At 39.5% G+C, this 19,611-nt stretch overlaps 1 protein-coding gene across 1 annotated transcript; it reads left to right on the top strand.

Annotated features, from left to right (window-relative positions):
• The first annotated feature begins 2,973 nt into the window (after positions 1 to 2,973).
• LOC117827033 (serine/threonine-protein kinase OSR1-like) lies at positions 2,974 to 17,911 on the top strand. Its single transcript, XM_034703482.1, has 17 exons — positions 2,974 to 3,190; positions 4,719 to 4,831; positions 7,013 to 7,118; positions 8,557 to 8,698; positions 9,507 to 9,562; positions 9,732 to 9,841; positions 9,953 to 10,054; positions 10,648 to 10,781; positions 10,909 to 10,957; positions 11,067 to 11,132; positions 11,331 to 11,453; positions 11,806 to 11,841; positions 12,010 to 12,153; positions 12,547 to 12,652; positions 12,737 to 12,805; positions 13,161 to 13,225; positions 14,038 to 17,911. Exons 1-17 carry the CDS (start codon positions 3,121 to 3,123, stop codon positions 14,110 to 14,112), a joined length of 1,566 nt encoding a protein of 521 aa, XP_034559373.1. The 5' UTR covers positions 2,974 to 3,120; the 3' UTR covers positions 14,113 to 17,911.
• The last annotated feature ends 1,700 nt before the right edge of the window (positions 17,912 to 19,611 follow it).

Below are 19,611 nucleotides of genomic sequence, written 5' to 3'. Positions count from 1 at the left end.
CCTCAGCGCTCTGTCAGCATCAGGATGAGCGAGCTTTAATGCAACATCAGATGGGGGGGCTTCCGGGCAAGGGGACGACCATTACCAAAATGCACAAGGGTCAGGCAAACAGGCAGGAAAACAGAGTGCAGTGCTGCCTGTAGATTTGTTTGGTATATCTCTGGATACATGTGTAAGAACAGGAGAAGTTGTTTCCTTTTAATACTTAAGAAACTGACTCTGCACACGGTTTGATCATTAAAACATGCACTTCAACTTGACTTTGCATTTCACTTCTTCACACCTCTTCATCTGGGAGCTAATCTGCTTCCTGACAGCCTATAGCAACAAGTTCCTTGCTCAAAGGCATGAAGTAGCTTATGTGACAAGATAAAGAGTGACATTGATTTATTCTTGTCCCATCCTTCCTTAACCTCATTATTGCCTTAAAGCTTCTGCACAAAAACATTTTTGATGATACAAGTTTATTATTTTAGTGTATTGTTGTATAGCTGTTTCATTGCTTCAATTTTTTACAGGCTTGCAGATCATAAAGAAGTTGGGATTTTACCTTGTTAAGGTTGTCTTAAAATACACTAATATCATCCCTGATGTTTGTAACAAGACTCCCAATGTTGAAAACACATCAAGTATGAGCCATCAGGCCAGCTGCATAGCTAACTAAGGAATGTGTTTTTGTCAAAATCAGTGAGACAAGTACAGTCCCTTTTCACCAAGTGTTTGTGAGCACAAGAACGTGTGATTAACAAACCATGGAAGCAACAAGTAACCTGTGACTCTGCTTAAGTCTGTGAACTTGGTTAAAGAGGGGTGGAATGCATTACATAAATCGTCTCCTCTGCTACAAACACTACAGGAAAAAAAAAAGTGAGTGATCTTTTGATGAAAGTCTGTGTCTTTGCTTGGTGTCTGAGCCTGTTGAACAAGCAACAACAGGCCTGCTGTTTCCTCACATACCACTGATACCATCCATAGTTCTGCTGCTTTCCCCCAAAACATCCTCATGTCTCAGAGCTCTGATTCAGTGACAGAGATTACGCAATTCACAGGTCAACGAAGGATAAAGACCAAAGAAATTGGACTGATGGAGTTAGGAAAACTGAATTTGGTGGAGCTTTTTGCAAAGTGCTCAGCCAATCTGCTTTTCACTAAACTTCTTGCCAAGTTCTAGAGAAACTAAAGGATTATGGCAGCCTACAAATAAACCTTGAAAATACTGCAGACTGCATGCAGACAAAACAATTGTTAAAAGTAAGTATGAGCAGCTGAACAAATACTGCTGCAAGTAGTTCAACCTTACACTCTATCATATCCTCAATCAGTTGCCAAATTATAGTACTTCACATTTTACAATGATTAGAATACAATAAATAAGGGTCCATTCTGCAAAATTGATACTATTGTAAGATTCAACACTATATTAACTTCTTGTGGTATTTCTTACTGCCCAATGGCTTTCAAATCCAGTGTACCATTGAACATTACATGAAAAGAAAAAAGAAGGCTTCAGAAGGCCCACTCTTTGTAGTTACATTGGCGCCCTCTATCTGGTTAAAAGTGCACAAAAGGTGCAGGGTTTAGTAGCATTTGTTGTCTTGAGCAGAGGTGTCAAAAGTATTAACATTCATTACTCAAGTAGAAGTATAGATACTAGGGTTTAAAAAGACTCCTGTAGAAGTTGAAGTATCAACTCGAGCTTTTTACTCAAGTAAAAGTGTAAAAGTACTGGTTTCAAAACTACTTCAAGTATAAAAGTAAAAGTAATGTAAGGGGGAAAAAATGCCATTAAGGACAAAAGCTTAGGCTGCGCCACAGGGGCCTATAGTGCACTACCCCACCTCCCAAAAAAAAAAATTTTCTGAAGGCCATAATGACTATAATGTTATATTAATATGTTAATATTGAAATATTTGGGTTGCACCTGTTTCAGCCACGTTCATGCCCATTGAAAATGAAGGCATTTTAGTACAAGGCAACTTCATTAAAGAACCATATATGTGTACTGCTGAGCATTAATGTGTTTCATGGAGCGGAAGATATGATGACTAGTTGCCTATAAGTATTGTTATGGTGCAAAAAAAGTCAAACGTCACAGGCACGTTACCTTTATTTGATTTATGTACTTCCAAGCATCAAGCACCCACACACATCCAAGACCCAGAATTGCTGGTATTGACCAATAGGGTCTTGTTCAACACGAAAGCTAGAGTGCTTCAAACTAATCTAGGCAAGCCAAAATATTTGATTACTTTATTAAAACACCATCACAACATGCACATAAATGTAACGAGTAAGAAACTTGGCCTCTTTTCGGATGATGCGATTTATCTGGATATGTTTTTGTTTGTTTGTGGGTTTTTTTAACCATGACAAGCCAGAATTAAAACAAGCCGAAATGAAATAAGAGTAACAAGGGTTTTTTTTAAATGTAAGGAGTAGAAGTAAAAAAGCAGGCTGAAAAATAATTGAAGAGTTCATTTGAAAAAACAGATAACTCACTTTTAATTTTTTTTTTAAATGTTTCAATTTTTTTTTAAATTTTCTATTACTTCAATTGAAGTTGGTTGGCTTTTACTTAGTCAAAATGACATTACAAAATTTAACTTTTTTAAAAATATATATCAAAAAGGAAATATATTTTTTTGAAAATTTATAAAAACTGAGATATCTGTTTTTGCAAATGAACTCTTCAATTACTCCAGTAAAGTATAGATATTATATATATATTTATACTTGACACCTCTGGTCTTGAGATAAGTGTTAAAAGTAATATTCAGGTAACTACCATACCCTCATTACTAATTAATCATTTATTACTGTGGTCCATCCTTCTAAATTTGTGTTTTCAAAGTATTTAGCCATTTTACAAACATTTGTCAGAATTTGCCACATTCAAGATGGCGTCTTTTTTAGACCTTTTTCTGCAGTAGTACGTCACACGCTGCGTCAGCGTCAGTCGCGCGTAAAGTTGTGTTGACAGGAGCGGCAGGAGTTGTCAGCGGAACAGCGGCAGCCTGCAGCAGCGGAGCCGAATGGAGTAACCACAAAGATATTAATCCAGACAGAAAACCTGCTCTTATTTAGAAGCACTGTTTACAACACAGCTCACACGGCGAAAACATGGCTGACGACCAGTCCTCTCAACCCTGGACCATCGACAGGGATGACTACGAGCTCAATGAGGTGATAGGTGAGTAGCTTAGCGTGCTAAAGGAGCCTGCTAGCATACATGTCTGTAGCTTAGCAGAAGGCCAGTTACAACCCGCAGCTACAAGGAAGGAAGGTTAGAAGCCCTGCAGACTTAAACCTCAGTCCAGGCCACATTAATTAATGCTGTCTGCTGGTCGGCAAGCTGAAGAGACTTACTCCATAGCAAGTGAGCACAAAGCTGAACTGCTAGCTAGCTAATGTTAGCTCTTAGTGAAGATTCGTCAGTGGTTGGAGAGGGTGGTGCTCAGAGGTGGTGCTCAGAGGAGGTGCTCCTGGGTGGTGCTCCTTGGCTGAGGTATGACACGGATTATGAAGAGCCATTCATACTTCACTGTAGTCTCGGTAACGTGACTAATGAATCTATCAAGAGTTGAATCATTGCTTGCACTTTTCCACAGCAGTGACTCTCTTCCTATTGATGGTTGCTCTTCTGTTTATCTCAATGAGGTTGTCTCATTTCAGGCTTGGTGTGAGAAACATCATCTTTATTCTGACCACAAACAAAACTAAAGGGATGATAATTGACCCCAGGGCAGTCAGAGTCAGATCACATGACCCTGTTTTAATTAGTGATGGTCTAATTGAGCAGGTGGACTCTTCTATTCAGATGGATAACTCATTCAAGTGGAATGTTCATGTTGATTTCTTGTGTGCCAAACTGGCCCAAAGACTGCATTTTCTACATAGACTCAGATTAGACTCAGACTCAGACCTTCTATAATGCTGTCATGGGAAGTCTGATCAGATATGGGATGGCAGCCTTGTTTGGCCCTCTATAGGTGCATTTCCACCAAGAGTTCAGGGGTCTTTTAAGCCCGCAGAACTGCTTTCCCTGGAACTAAAAGGTTCCTGTGCCCCCATTGTTGTCTGCATTTCGACCGCAGGCTGAAGTCCCGGGTAGATTGTCCAAATCAGGCCAGTGACGTATGAAGAAAAACAATTATATTAAATAATATTTTGAAATCTTAATAAAAAACTAAACAAGGATGCATTCCCAGGAACTCCCTCTGTGTTTTAACAACTGTGTAAACTCAACAAACACCGCTACGTTCAACTGAAAGTCCCAGGACCTTTGAAAAGTACTACCCCCTAAGCAGGGGCTTTCAGGGGGGAGAACTGACCCCCTGAACTAAATTTAGACCCTGGTTCCTCTGGTCGAAACGCACGTAGTTCAGGGGTAAAGTTCCTGCAGTGGAAAAACAAACCCACAGGAAGCTGGTGAAGAGAGGCCACATTTAGTGAAATCTTTGTTTTCCAGGTTAAAAGGCAAGCTGCAGCATTCTGCATGAGGGGACTGAACTACACTTACTCATAGAGATGTATGAGTCACATATAGACACTGAAAATACACTAATATCAACTCAATGTTAGCATAAGTATGTAGCTCCTCCTCAAGTTGCACACAAAAATTAAGTTACGTTGTCATATTCATTCAGCAGTACCCATGAAGTCAAAGGCTTCTCTGTTCCCTCTGTGTTCTGCTCTCACGTTGATGTTCTTCTCCTCAGGGAGTGGAGCCACCGCAGTCGTCCAGGCTGCGTATTGCAAGCCCAGAAAGGAGAAGGTGGCCATCAAACGCATCAACCTGGAAAAGTGTCAAACTAGCATGGATGAGCTTCTGGTAAGAACCTATTGTGATGTGTGAGGCCGGTCTCTGCAGGTCCAGATGTTCTTCATGTGTCTGTTCTGAAGGGGGTGTTGTGGGTTTGTTGTGTTGGATCAGGACACATCAAAAGCATGAAGGCACAACAACCACAGAGCGCTGTAGCTGGATGAAATCAATAGGACATTTATTGAAATGAAATATGAACACAATGTGTGCTTGTGCAGGAGCTTCCTGTTAAGAACTAAAATAACTTTTTTTCACTTTGGTTTAATTTTGAATGTTGAAGTTCAAATTTAGGACAGGAACAAAAAACCTTGTGACATGAGGGTTGAGTTTCCTACACACCACATCACTGTTCACAGCTCAGTATTACCGAGTTATCAGCTGGAATGAGCTAGTCTTTGTCACACTAACAGTAAAAATGTCTAAATGATAACACAATCAATCAATCAATCAATCAATTAGACATTATCTGTAAAGCGCTGTTCATACAATGGCATTATAACGCAAAGTGTTGTACATAAAAACAAATTAAATAGAATAAATTCAAAATAGATATTTTTTAAAAGCCCCCCCCAGCCCAACCCCAAACCCACCCCACAATCCTAAGGTTAAGAACATGGTATATGCAAAAATAATCATAATATTAATAAAAATAAAATGAATAAATTAATGAAAAATTAAAAAAAGAAGTTGCTGAACGAAATGAGGAAATGCTGTCATGATATAATAATGAGGAAATGCTGGAGGTAAAATAAGATATTAAAACTCAACACAGGAAATTAAATTCACCAAAATGAAATATATTAATAAGACAATAAAAATCTAAAAGATTAAACCAGTAAAAGAAACTAAGATGCTGTACATAAAAAAGTGACTAAAATTTGAACTAGATAATTAATAAATAATGTTAGGTCAAATAAAGCTGTTAAATAAAACTCAGCTCTGAAAACGCCTGAATATGAAGAAGTCTGTTCAACAGAGAAGTAAAGCTTTGCAAAAAACCTTGCTAGACCTTTTTTCTAAGTGGAGTTAATTTTTGTCTCCTGATCAAAATTACGTGACACTAAAATGTGCTGTGTATCGTGTGTTTGTATTTTGTTATTCTCCCAGTTTGAGATCAGCTTAATAAACCACACTTTATTTAACATTGTGATGAAAACGATCGTACAGGTGTCTAACAGTCCTGAGGGAAAGAGCAACCCTGCGTCCCTCATAGGAAACGATCAGATGTTTATGAAGTATCATTACAGACTGTTGCACTTCAGTTAAAACAAACATGCAAATGCTGTGTATTTACCAAATGAGGTAATTGTTTGAACTGATGACATCATTAAAAACAAGAAGAGTTACGTCAGGAGATGATTGAAGAAATAAACAACCTCACTAGATAAATTTGTGTAAGGACCACAAACACTGTGAGCAGGTCAGAGCTCAGGCAGAAGTTAGTTTCTCTCAACAGTCTTAGACACACTTTGCTTGATAGAGTGGAACAAGTTGCAATTAATCAAAAAATAATATCACCAAATACTGAGGGAGACTTATTTCTCTCTAATCTTGTAATAAGATAAATGTGTTCTCAGAATTATCAGAGCAGAGTGTGTTTTTGTTGTATCAAGTTCAACAAACTCTGGACAAAAGAAGGTTTTTAATCACAATAACTTCAAACATAATAAAGCTCTAATGCTGTCAGGACATTTTCCCACAAGTTCTGTTTTGACCTGAGACATTCGAGACGACTCAATCCTCTTTAATCTGTAGAGCAAAGTCACCGTCGTTTGTTGTGTCTCGTCCACCTATCCAGTCCTTATGTAATACATTAAGGGCCTTAATTCACCTTTGTTTGCCATCGAGGTTTAAGATGTCTTGGCTTGGCGGCTCAGTGGTGATGTAATCCAGATTTGGACTCTGTCTGGAGACGGACAGACACTTCATGCTCGTGGTTTAGGATTGTGCCGATTTAACAGGATGGGTTTTCTGTAAGGAAGAGCCTGTCTCATTCAAACTGCACTCAGACTATGATTTTATTAGATCTGCTTCATATCAAAAGGTCAAAACGTACTCCAAATCCAACGTGACTGAGCTTGAGTTTGTAACTTGAAGTGTATTTTAAATATTTAGTTGATGCTTTGCGTAGTACTGCACTTTTCCTGCGCCTTGTGTGACCTTGTGTTTTTTCTTTCATCCTCTCTGCAGAAAGAGATTCAGGCCATGAGCCAGTGCCACCATCCGAACATCGTGTCTTACTATACCTCCTTTGTGGTGAAGGATGAGCTGTGGCTGGTGATGAAGCTGCTCGGTGGTAAGTGCTGAAGTATTAACTCACACTTCCGACTTCTCTGGGCATAGATGGAACCTGAATTTGGCTTGACTTTTGTTTGTGTACTTGTTTTTTTGAAGCCTGAAATAATGTCTGGAGGCATCCAGTCAGTACTTTGGTGCAGTGGTAGCTCCTGTGAGTTTGAAACCAGCAGTTTTGTTCCACGGACTGTTTTCCTCCTCGCTGAGACAACAGACAACATATTTATACATCCATAAATGTAGTACTTCCTTAATGTCTCATAGCTTATATAAGATGTATTTGTCATGGTTACTTTTTCCTCTTTGCTCACAGCTGCTGTTTCTTCTTCTGAACTAGCTTTATGGTACACAAGACTAAACAAGTTTCAGTCCGTCCACAACATCCCCTGAAAATGCTTCGTCACTCAGCAGCCTGAATGCAGCCTGCTCCATAATTTAAATGAGGTGGAGGGGAAGTTCAACATCATGATTGTGCAGAAGATCAGCCAAACAAGCTGTAAACAGTGAAGTAGATATCAAAGGGCTGAAAGTACAAACAGTGAAGATCAGTTTCATGTGAATGTCTCGTGTTAACGTGAAAAGTTTATACCTTTGCAGGAAATGAAGACTAGACTCAAAAAGATGTCAGATTCCTGAGACTGAAACAGATTGTAGTGGGGAAGAAAAGTTCACAGGTTAGCAACATTAGAAGCAGCTGGACTATGTTGAGCTGGATAAAAATACACTTTTTGTTTTTTTTGTTTTTTTACATAGATTATTTAAACTGATGTGATCATGCAAAGTTGCTCAAAAAGCTTCTGTCCTGCAAACTAACTTCATTAAAACATAATCAACATTACTCTAAATTGTCAGTCAGTTCTAGTGTAGGCCGCTCAGCTGGGATGCTCTCTTACAGGAGATGTGCTGTAAGACACTGCTGAGAGGATTGTAGGCCAAGGAGTAAGAGGCTGAACCCCTGCAATGACACAGTTCCTGTAACATCCATAGACAGTATTAATAATGGACGTAGTATCCGTGATGTCACCCATCTGTTCCTGAGCTGTTTTGAAGCCAATCGTTGGTGGCAGCCATATTGGAAATGCTAAACGCAACCTAACTGCTGTCGAGCTAGTGTCAGGTAAAAAGACGGGCTTTGAGCCTCCTCGCCAACAGCTATAGTGTTCCCGCCTGTCAGTCAAGTCAGTCATGTCCTTAAATGGGCAAAACTCTGGACAAACAAAACAAAAACTGGAATCTAAATTGTTTCCCTAACAATAAAAAGTAACTTTATATTTGACGCTGACTTCCTGAATGTATTTTCTCGGGTGTTTCAGGATGAAGGACACATCTGTGATTATTGCATGTGCGCCTTTGACATCTTGCCACATTTGAGCATCCCTCTCTGTGCTGCCAGCATGTCAAGCATGTGACAAGCCTCCACCTCTCCACCTCTCCCTCAGGCTCCGTGTTGGACATCATCAAGCATATCATCTCTCGTGGCGAGCACAAGACCGGGGTGTTGGACGAGGCCAGCATCGCCAGCATCCTGAAAGAGGTCTTGGAGGGTCTGGAGTACCTTCACAAAAACGGGCAGATTCATCGGTGAGTCATGGACGGACTGCAGGGCGAACACTTCCATCACTGTACTCTGTGTTTGTGCGCTTTGAGTGCTAGTAACCAACACATCCCTTCATTCACTCCTGTGTCAGCTCACTCTGAGCCTTCCTTCTCTGCATACAAGCATGTGGCTTCAACTAGACCTCGCTGCTTCAATATTTAATACAGTGAAAATGCATAATGTAGGAGGTTTGTTTTACATAAAAGTCCCTCCCAGGAACACTGTGAACCACTACAGAGCAGAAGGCCTCTTTATATCCTCTCTTACATGTTGTACAACAAGTTCAGTTGTTTGAAATGAGCTAACACTCCCTCACATTCTTTTAAAGATGGTGTGTTTTTATTATCTTCTGCCACACTGGCATGTTTTGTTTATTTGAAGTAGTCCGAAGTCTTTTAATTTCTCTGTATTTATAATCTATCAGATGTTACAGTCAGATATGAGTGGACATTATTCAGATGACAGGGAGCAGCTGCTGTCTGAGGTCCAACTGTGGCTAACTCACTTATGCCTCATTAGAAAAGGGAGCAGGAGGGAGAGAGAGTCAGAGAGAGAGAGAGATGGTCGGGCCCAGGTTGATCCACTCCTGTTCTTTGTGCAGTGTTTGCACTTTGTGTATGCAAACAGAAATCAGGTGGATTAATATGAAGCACATCAGAGGTGCAGCTTTAACTTGTTTGTGTGCAGGAGTGATGAATGTGCAGCCCAACCTCTTCTCTGCTGCTGCAGTATCTTGACTAATGGCGTCTTTATTGTTCATTCTGTTTAAAAGCTCCTTCTCTTTCCTCACAGGGATCTGAAAGCTGGAAATATTCTTCTTGGGGAAGATGGCTCAGTGCAGATTGCTGGTACAGTTTTTCAGTTTTCTTTTGACACTCTTGATTTGTGTGTTTTTACATTCTGGTACATTTTCTAACTGAGCAAATCTCAGGGTGTTACCTTTTTAAATAACTTTGTCCAAGCATTGAAGTATTCCTCTTTTCTCTGTCACACCCTCAAAACAAACAACCTCCCCAGACTTTGGTGTGAGTGCCTTTCTAGCAGCAGGAGGAGACATGACGAGGAATAAAGTTCGCAAGACGTTTGTGGGGACGCCATGCTGGATGGCGCCTGAGGTCATGGAGCAGGTGGGGGCCTTGTAATGTTGATGGCTGTTATTTGTTCCCTCTCTGATGAGTCATAATTCTGTTATAAAAGCAGGACTTGAACATTTTGCTTGCTCTGTTCTCAATCGGCAGGTCCGCGGATATGACTTTAAAGCTGACATCTGGAGTTTCGGGATAACAGCCATTGAACTGGCCACTGGGGCTGCACCATATCACAAATACCCACCCATGAAGGTAAGTGTGTGTGTGTGTGTGTGTGTGTGTGTGTGTGTGTGTGTGTGAGCTTACTGGTACTTCAGCTCATGTCCGTATTAAATCACTGTATGCTTTGAAACAGCAGAAAGAGACAACATAAGTTTTATGTATCAACTTTTTTATTGCCAGAAAAGAGAAAGGTGCATTACAAATTCACTGTCAGAAAAAAATATAACATTTTCTCTCCCCCCCCCAACAACCTGAACCCCATCTCAGTCCTCTTCTTTCATAATGGAGGCATTAAGAGAGCTGTATACTTACATAAATATACATACACACAGACATATGAGAATTCATATGATATACAAACACAAAAGTGTACCTAATGTTGAAATGAAAAAGGTATAATTGTAGATACATTCACGGATCCAAACACATACCCGCCCATCAGCCTGCATACATATAAATATATATCCACGCCCACACAAAGGCATAGTCCAACTTAAGTTTTAAACGAGCATGTGAAGAGTTACTCCCAAGAGTGTGCCTCCTTCAAAGCGTCCTCAGTTTTGAATTTGCATCTCTTTTTTAAATACATCTCCACTGACTGAACCTGGTCTCTGTGTGTTTAGGTGCTGATGCTGACTCTGCAGAACGACCCGCCCTGTCTGGAGACGGGGATCACAGACAAGGAGATGGTCAAGAAGTACGGCAAGTCGTTCAGGAAGATGCTGTCCATGTGTTTACAGAAGGATCCAGAAAAAAGGTCTGTTAGTCTCTGAGTCTTTCTTGCCTAATGTTAGACTGAAGTTGTGCTTGTTTTGCTCTCCGTGAGACTCCCTGGTCGTACAATAATCATAATGAAGAGCCTTGTGTCCCTTTTTCCCATTTAGGCCAACTGCGGCCGAGTTGCTGAAGCATAAATTCTTCACGAAAGCCAAAGTGAGCCTTACACGACTTAATTAGAAATACACTGAATATTGTTCTGTATTCTTGTGTTTCAGAGAGATCCTTATAGATCCTGTAATAAATGTTTGTTTTACTGTTACAGAACAACGAGTATTTGCAGGACAGGCTCCTAAATATAGGACCAACAATGTCAGAGCGATCCAGGAAGGTCAGAGTCATTCCTTATACATTATAAATGCACATTCTTAGGGACTTAACGTTCAAAAGCTTGACTTTGTCTTCATTCTGTTCTCTTCTCTTCTGTGAGTCGTGTTTCCACAAGTTTTGCATGATAAAAGAAGTAGAAACCAGAAGAAAGGAGTGAGTCAGTATTGAGTTTCTTTTTATACATATACATGATGTGTAGGTGCGTCGTGTTCCCGGCTCAAGCGGGCGTCTCCACAAGACGGAGGATGGGGGTTGGGAGTGGAGCGATGATGAGCTGGATGAAGAGAGTGAGGAGGGCAAAGCTGCAGTGTTGGCCCTGCGGGTGAGACTTTGCATGCCAGTTTTTTCTTCTTAGGGCCCTTATGTATTTCTCAGACTGCACCTTCATGGCCAGCAGAGGGTGCTGCTGGACTGAAGGATGCAAGGTGACTGTGTATGTACAATGACTCTGTCTCCTCAGGGATGTGGGGCGGCCTTAGTTTGAGACTTGTATTGGGGGTCTTGGTGAAGGATTTTATCGTCTGTTGTCTTAACTGTGATTTCAGTCCTGTGTTTAAAGTCAACTTGTGTCCAATTCATTCAATCTTGTAATGCTCCATCAGTCCGTATGTTGGGGGAATTAAAGGAGAATTGCATGTTTTTAATCCTGGAAATCTGTCATGTCCATTCTGCAGTCCCCCAGAGTGAAGGATGGGTCCCAGAATATGGAGGTGAGTCCATTTGTAGTGGACATGACCTGGAAATTTTGATTTATCTTAATGCCTGAACAGATTGATCTGCATGACGTGTCCTGTGTGTGTCCTCTCTTTTTTCCATTCACCAAAAAACTCAAAGCACCTGCTGATTTTTGTTTCTTTTTACAAATTGGTATCTCGTAGCTCTTCCCACCAGCAGATGGCTCCTCAGCAAATCTGCAGCCACCCGGTGTGGCACAGGAGAGCCCTGCGGGCCGGACTGGAGAGGACGCTCCATCACAAGGCCCCGCTCCGACAGCGAGCCCTTCACATGCACCCACTGCTCAGGTAAAAAACTCAAGGAAAGAAGCAGGGTGGGTGTTTTAGATCAGGCAAGAGCAAATATGTTCTGGACATGTTTAGTTTAGGACAGGTTCTCTGGGAAACTGCAGCTCTGGACTACTGCTGGAAGAAGACAATATCTTCTTGTATTCAGTTCCATGAAAAGCTGAAGTCATGAAGAAGGGAAGTTTTTAAGTTATACTCTCATAAAACTTCTTTCTGCAGAGGTCATGAGCTCTTATGACTTTGAGTTTAGATATTTTGCAAAAGTTTTGATCATAGGCTGAATGTTAAACAGACACTTTAAGTGTTCATGGACTCTCAAGCCAAAACATTTAGTGCTCCCCTGCTGGCGGGCTGCATTATTTTTTTAAAGTTATATTATTATTATTATGGTAGGATCCAGCTGCAGCCAATGCCAGTGTCCCCATCAGCCTCGTCCTGAGACTGAGGAATCCCAAGAAGGAACTCAATGACATCCGATTTGAGTTCATGTCCGGCAGAGGTAGGACTCTTCTGAAGTTTTATTCTCTGTAGTCGTGTTCCAGTGATTCCTGCCTCAGGTCTAACTCTCTGTGTCTGTCCTCAGATTCTGCTGATGGAGTTTCTCAGGAGCTGGTCTCAGCCGGTCTGGTTGACGGGAGGGACTTAGTCATTGGTAAGTAAGACTTGAAAACTGTAAAACTGGATGTTAGCATCAGAGTAGACTCAATTCAAGAAGCTTTGCCCTCCCTTTTTGTTCTTGCTCTGAAATAATACTGTAGAATCGAATGCTAAGTTCAAAATGCAGCTCAGAATAGATTACTCATCTGTGCACGTTAACTTTTAATGCTGAGCTGAAGTAAAAATGTGTTTTAAAAAATGAGTTTTTATTTGAAAGAAGGTTTAACTGAGACGAGCTGTTTTATTATTCATTTTGTTCACTTGAATCAAATACCAGCTGTTTTATGTTTCCACCACCGATCTCTAAAGAAAACCTGTCTTCATTTGTCTCTCTTTTATCTCTGGTCTAGTTGCTGCCAATTTGCAAAAGATTGTTGATGACCCTCAAAATAACAAAAATGTGACTTTTAAATTGGTAAGTAGTACACAGACAGAAGAATGCATGTTCTGAATAATGGATTTCTTCCACTTCAGTAAAACACATCTCTATATTTGAAATGCCTTTTTTTAACAGTTTTTGTTCTTTCATATATAAAATCAATCAGGTTTAGGGATGTAAAGATATATTGCATATCTGTAAAAAATCGATACAAATAAGGGTGGATTAAGATCGATTCAACATAATATAAGCCGTTTAATACCGTCAGTAATATACATTGTGTCATGAAGGAGAATTTGATTTAGGGGGAAACATTCTGCATTATTTTTGACATGGAAAACATTCACGTTTTTTAATGATTAAACGATAACTGATCGTTAACATTTCCAAAGATCGATCAAGGAGAACACTTGAAATTTACATCCCTAATTTAAAGAGATTTACCTTATTTGTTTTAATATTTCATACTTTAATTTGGGAATCGCTCACTTCTATTTCTTGATAATTGTTCTGAAATTTTCCAACAAGGTATTTTTGTGCGCTCATTTTTAGTTTTTTTTGCAAGTTACTGAAAAAAAGTATGAAGTGGTTTTATTTGAGTTACAACACTCTTTAAAAATGAAAAAGGATTACTTTGTTTACAAATAAATATAAGAGAATAAATATATATTGCAACTCTCCATATCTGAGAATTGAAATAAAATAATAGTTATTTAAATTTTAGTTCAATCCAATTTTCCTGAAAATCACGAGTGAATCGTATGGTGAACCAAAAATCGGGATTTGAATCAAATCATGGGTTGAGTGTATGGTTACATCCCAGTTCACACTTCCTTTGTATCTTCCAGGCATCCGGCGTGGAGGAGTCTGAAATCCCTGACGATGTTAAGCTCATTGGCTTTGCACAGCTCAGCATCAGTTAAGTCGAGCAGAGCCCGAAACAAAGGACAGAAAATAATGGTATTGCACAGCTGCATTGTAGTCTATTCCAAGAAACCACTACTGCCAAAGACAGGAGGAGGAAGACAACGATGATGATGAGGAGGAGAAGGAGACATGAAGCTGGCAGGAGTGTGACACTACTGCAGGATGCATGAGGACCACATAGAGAAGGGGGCTGAGTTCATCACAGGAATCACACTTGAAATGTTTACAGTGCGCTTAAACAGTAAATGGGAGAGGAGATGCAATCAACTATATCAACTCCTAATTTCTTTAATTTTCTTCCTCTTCATACATAAGCACAATCCAAACCATGTCCTGCCAGTACTGGAAGTGATTGCCTTTATTTTATTTTTAATTCAACTGTGCCACATAACTCCAGAGTACGGTGCCACCTTTATTTGGCACTTTATGCTACACTGAAATTAAAAAGTGTAAATTCAGCCTTAGTTAGTCAAATTATAGATTTTACAGAATTGAGTCTATCTGTGATTTTTAGGTGTATATTCATACGCCTATCCATTAATCTGAGAAATTATCCTGTAACTCCCATACAAAGAACTTACAGACACGCTGTAGCATAGTTTTAGTTTTCTAACTCTTTAAATTCAGAGATTTTTACTTGATAAATATAACAAAAAGACCAGAGTTTTGTACAAGGCAGCCCAGAGATGTGGTGTGGTGGTTTTGTCGAAACATTACCAAAGAGTTGAGGCTCTGACTGCGCTGCTGAAATCATTCCAATATCCACAGATCAACAGTGACAGCTCTGTCCCATAACTGCAGTTAGAACACTTTGTTGGATGGCGTTTCCCGATGGTATTCAAGACAGAATTGTTTTCACAGTTTTAGACCTGCCTATTATTCTTGTACTATGCAATAGGTATTTTTTTCTCACCATATGTGACCGCTGGTTTCTGATCCTACTTCTCTTTGGTTGAATGAAACCAAGTTTTGTGTTCGCACCTCACGAAAAGTTCCTGAATTCAGTCTGACAAACAGACAGCTCAGTGAAGCTGCAGTGAGAATTTATGTAACATTTCAAAAGTAAAGTAAAACTTAACAAACCGACAGACTGACACGGGTTATGATTGCTGTTTTCTGCGTATTACTTCTTGCAGGAAGTAAAGAGCTGTGTTTGCCTGTTCAATGTGAGAGATCAGACAGCTGGGAAGAATCCTGAATGCTGGTGGTGATTGTGGAGCCCGGGGGGTTGCTTGTGTTTCAGATTGACGGCAGAATAAACTTCTGTTGAGGTGTGCACACAAAAACTGGGATTGGTCTCCCAAAGTGAAGTAGAGTTTAAAGGAGGAGTTCACTCTGAACAGCATCTTGTGGTATTCAGCGATACAGAGAGCTTTGGTTTGATTTGTGGAGGTTTTGAGATTTCTGATTCCACCTAATGCAATGGAGGTAAATGAACTTTGTAGACATGCTATAAGCTGAAGTGATGCCAACTTAGTGCTGATAGTAGCTCAACAATTGGGATTCAAACTGTAGTAACTCAAAAACCATTGGATTTATTTCCATACATGTAGGTATGTATTTGAGGTCCCTTTAAGGAGCAGAAGTTGACGTTATTTGTACCTTCTCTTTTGATCAAATACATTCAGTGTGTCTCTCACTGTCATCAGCTTGTATGGAAGAGGGATTAGGGCCACTGGAAAAAAAAAACTAAAATTAAGGTCAATTTTTTAAAATTATTATTATTATTATGAGAAAAAAAGTGAGAATTCTGAGTTTAAATTCTGAGATTACAGTCAGAATTCTGAGATTAAAGTAAGATTTCTGAGATTAAAATCAGGATTCTGAGATTAAAGTCAGAATTCTGAGATTAAAATCAGAATGCTGAGATTAAAGTCTGAACTCCAAGATTAAATTCTGAGATTAAAGTCAGAATTCTGAGATTAAAGTCAGAATTCTGACTTTTTTCTCAGATAAAAAAATTGAGGTCACAATTTTTTTTAATTCTTATTCTGAGAAAAGAGTCAGAATTCTGATTTTAATCTCAGAATTCAGATTTTTTCTCAGAAAAATAATAAAAAAAAAAAAATTTTTTTGACCTTTTTATTTGTATTTCTCTGGTGGCCCTAATCCTCTTTGGTAAGCTTGAGCTTGACCTTGTGTTTGGTGTTAATAAACACTGGTGTGCTCACATGTTTAATTAACTAAGATTGTGAGCATGAGTACCTTCATACCTGCTATTCATCAACAAGTTGTCACTGTGAGCATGTTTGCATGCTAATGTTCGGACACAGCTTAAAGCACTGCTACTCTAAAGCATGACCGTAGACTCTCAGTACTCGGTGCTTACATACCTGAAACTATGAAAAGCACCACAGACCCTGACTCTAGATCTGTGACGAAATAGTCCCCCATGCTAATGAGTAATTCTGAGATTTAAAGATAATCTGAACTACTAAACAATGATTTGATAAAAAAAATATATATTTGGATTACTGTCAACATTTTACCCACTAAACATAAACATTAGCACAGCCAGTGTGAATATAAAATCATGATGCTGTTAGCATTTAGTATAATATGGATCAAATTCTCCCAGTGCTGCTAGCATGAAGTAGTTTTGTTTCAGCACTTCAAGCATCACTAAACTCCATTTACCTCCATTGTGTGAAAGGGCAGCATGTGGATCTGTCAAACCTCAGCTAATAAAACCAAAGCTTCCTCGTGTGTGGATATCACTAAGGGGGTAATTCAACATTAGGTGAATTAACCCTTTAAACTCTCTCCAGAAGCCAGTCTTTAGTTTCTCTGTCACTAGGTTAGTTGTTTTAATTGTACTGTAGTCTGTTTGCTTTTCAAACACTCACCAACAGATCACTGTCGTCACTCCCCGTGTAGCTGTGTGGTTGTTTCGTGCCACGTGCAAAGGGCTGCGAAAGAGCTCCTAGTTCAGGTACTCGTGTAAATGGTGTATGTACAGATGTTGTAAAATGTACGTATGATGGCAACTCCATGCACTGTCACACAAACATCATGAGGTTTGTATGTAATGATGTAGATTCATTGACTCTTCAAGTGTACATGTCAGATGAAAGGAACATTTAACTTGTAAATATTGATTACAGATTGAAACAGATTGAGGCTCATTATGTTCATTAGAGTTTAATTTGTTTTGTAGTGTTTTCCACTGTTTGGCCTTTTGTCAGAGCATCACTAACCTTGCAAAAAATTTTGTTCAATTGGCACCTTATTGATCTGCTAACATGTTTTCTTATTTTGATTTCAGGGGGCTTGTAATCACACACTCTGTGCTTTGATGTCATGTTTGCTTTTGTTCTCACTGAAACCTGTCCAATGGATGAAATGCTGTTTGAATAAGAAAGGTGGCACAGGTGACACTTCTCTCTCCCTGCGTGTGTGTGATTTGGTGGAAAGATGATTGATCATCGAAGGCTTGGAGCTGAAACTCACTTAGGTTTTCTAAATTTCTGTCCCCTTTTTTATTGTTTACTCAAAGAGAACCATCATTCTGCCTCTTTATGAGGTGACTGAATGATTAGTATTAATTTAATCATTTGATTGGCAACTACATTTTTCTTTTTTAAACCTTTTTTTTTTTTTTTTTTTTTTTACAGATCATTACATATATTTTTAAGATATGATTAATTATAAAATATGTACATCAACAAATGCTTAATTTGAGGTGGAATATTTGTGATATACAAAAAGAGATTTCTTGACATATAGATTATTGGAAAATGTCAACACATGCAGATGATTTTTGGTAGCTGAATAAAGTCACATGATGGAAAACAATGAGTGAGGACATTGTTTATTTACAGTATCTCACAAAAGTGAGTGCACCCCTTGTATTTCTGCAAATATTTAATGATATCTTTTCATGGGACAACACTGGAGAAATGACACTTTGATACAATGTATAGTAGTCAGTGTACAGCTTGTTTTTTTTTTTTTTAAATACTTTATTTTCAGTTTTTTGTTATAACAAGACAAGAAAACAGACAGACAAACCATAATAAAAAGGAAGGAAAGTAATAGGCACGCACATCATTGGAATGGAAAGCTATCAAAAGACAAAAAACAAAACAAACAGACAGAACAAAGAAAATATGCATACATACATGCCCACACTGCCATTTAACAGTAAGGTGAGATATTAAATCAATGTCAGACCAAAATGAAGAGAGTAAATAAGGGATGACATTCCACTGTCTAAAAGTCCAAGGGTAAATTAAAGATCCAGGTGCAGAGTCCATATGTTCAATCTAAGGTTTAACAACCCACCATCAGTGCAGTCCAAACAATGCCTAAATTAATCAGGTAGCAGTTTATTTTACTGTTGATATATTCAATAAAGGGACCCCAAATTTTCACAAACTTAGTGTGTGAGTTTGAAACAGTGTATCGTATCTCCTCCAGGTACAGAGAGGAAACCATTTCACTCAACCAACAGTTAAAGGAGGGAGGCGTAGCTGACTTCCACTGCTGCAGGATCGCTCTCTTAGCTGTAACCAAACCAAGCTTTAAGGCCTGTTGCAGATGGACAGATGGAAGAGTGAGAGAGTAATCGGAGCAGCCTAGAATGACATTGAGGCAGTCAGGAGGAAGTGATTTGTTGTATATGCTACTATATAGCTTGAAGATGCTTTCCCAAAAAATCTTGAGTGCTGGGCAGAACCAAAAAAGATGAGCCAAAGTCCCCACATCTGATTTGCATCTGTCACATGTAGCCGAGACAGTGGAGTAGAATCTATGTAATTTGTCCTCAGAGTAGTGCAAGCGATAGACAACTTTAAACTGAATTAGCTGGAGCCTAGCATTGATTGAGCATGTTTTTATCAGTGTACAGCTTGTTTAACAGTGTAAATTTACTGTCCGCTCAAAATAACTCAACACATTGCCATTAATGTCTAAACCACCGGCAACAAAAGTGAGTACACCCCTAAGTGAAAATGTCCAAATTGGGCCCAAAGTGTCAATATTTTGTGTGGCCACCATTATTTTCCAGCACTGCCTTCACCCTCTTGGGCATGGAGTTCACCAGAGCTTCACAGGTTGCCACTGGAATCCTCTTCCACTCCTCCATGACGACGTTACAGAGCTGGTGGATGTTAGAGACCTTGTGCTCCTCTACCTTCCGTTTAAGGAGTTGAGGGTTTAGGTCTGGAGACATGCATTCATCACCTTTACCCTTAGCTTCTTTAGCAAGGCAGTGGCCGTCTTGGAGGTGTGTTTGGGGTCATTATCAAGTTGGAATACCGCCCTGTGGCCCAGTTTCCAAAGTGAGGGGATCATGCTCTGCTTCAGTATGTCACAGTACATGTTGGCATTCATCAGCTCCCCAGTGCCGGCAGCACTCATGCAGCCCCAGACCATGACACTCCCACCACCATGCTTGACTGTAGGCAAGACACACTTGTCTTTGTACTCCTCACCTGGTTGCCACCACCCACGCTTGACACTATCTGAACCAAATGAGTCTATCTTGGTCTCAT

Source organism: Notolabrus celidotus, chromosome 15 (assembly GCF_009762535.1).
Source record: "Notolabrus celidotus isolate fNotCel1 chromosome 15, fNotCel1.pri, whole genome shotgun sequence".
Taxonomy (NCBI): Eukaryota; Metazoa; Chordata; class Actinopteri; order Labriformes; family Labridae; genus Notolabrus; species Notolabrus celidotus.
This window is presented reverse-complemented; position numbering and strand designations above follow the sequence as displayed.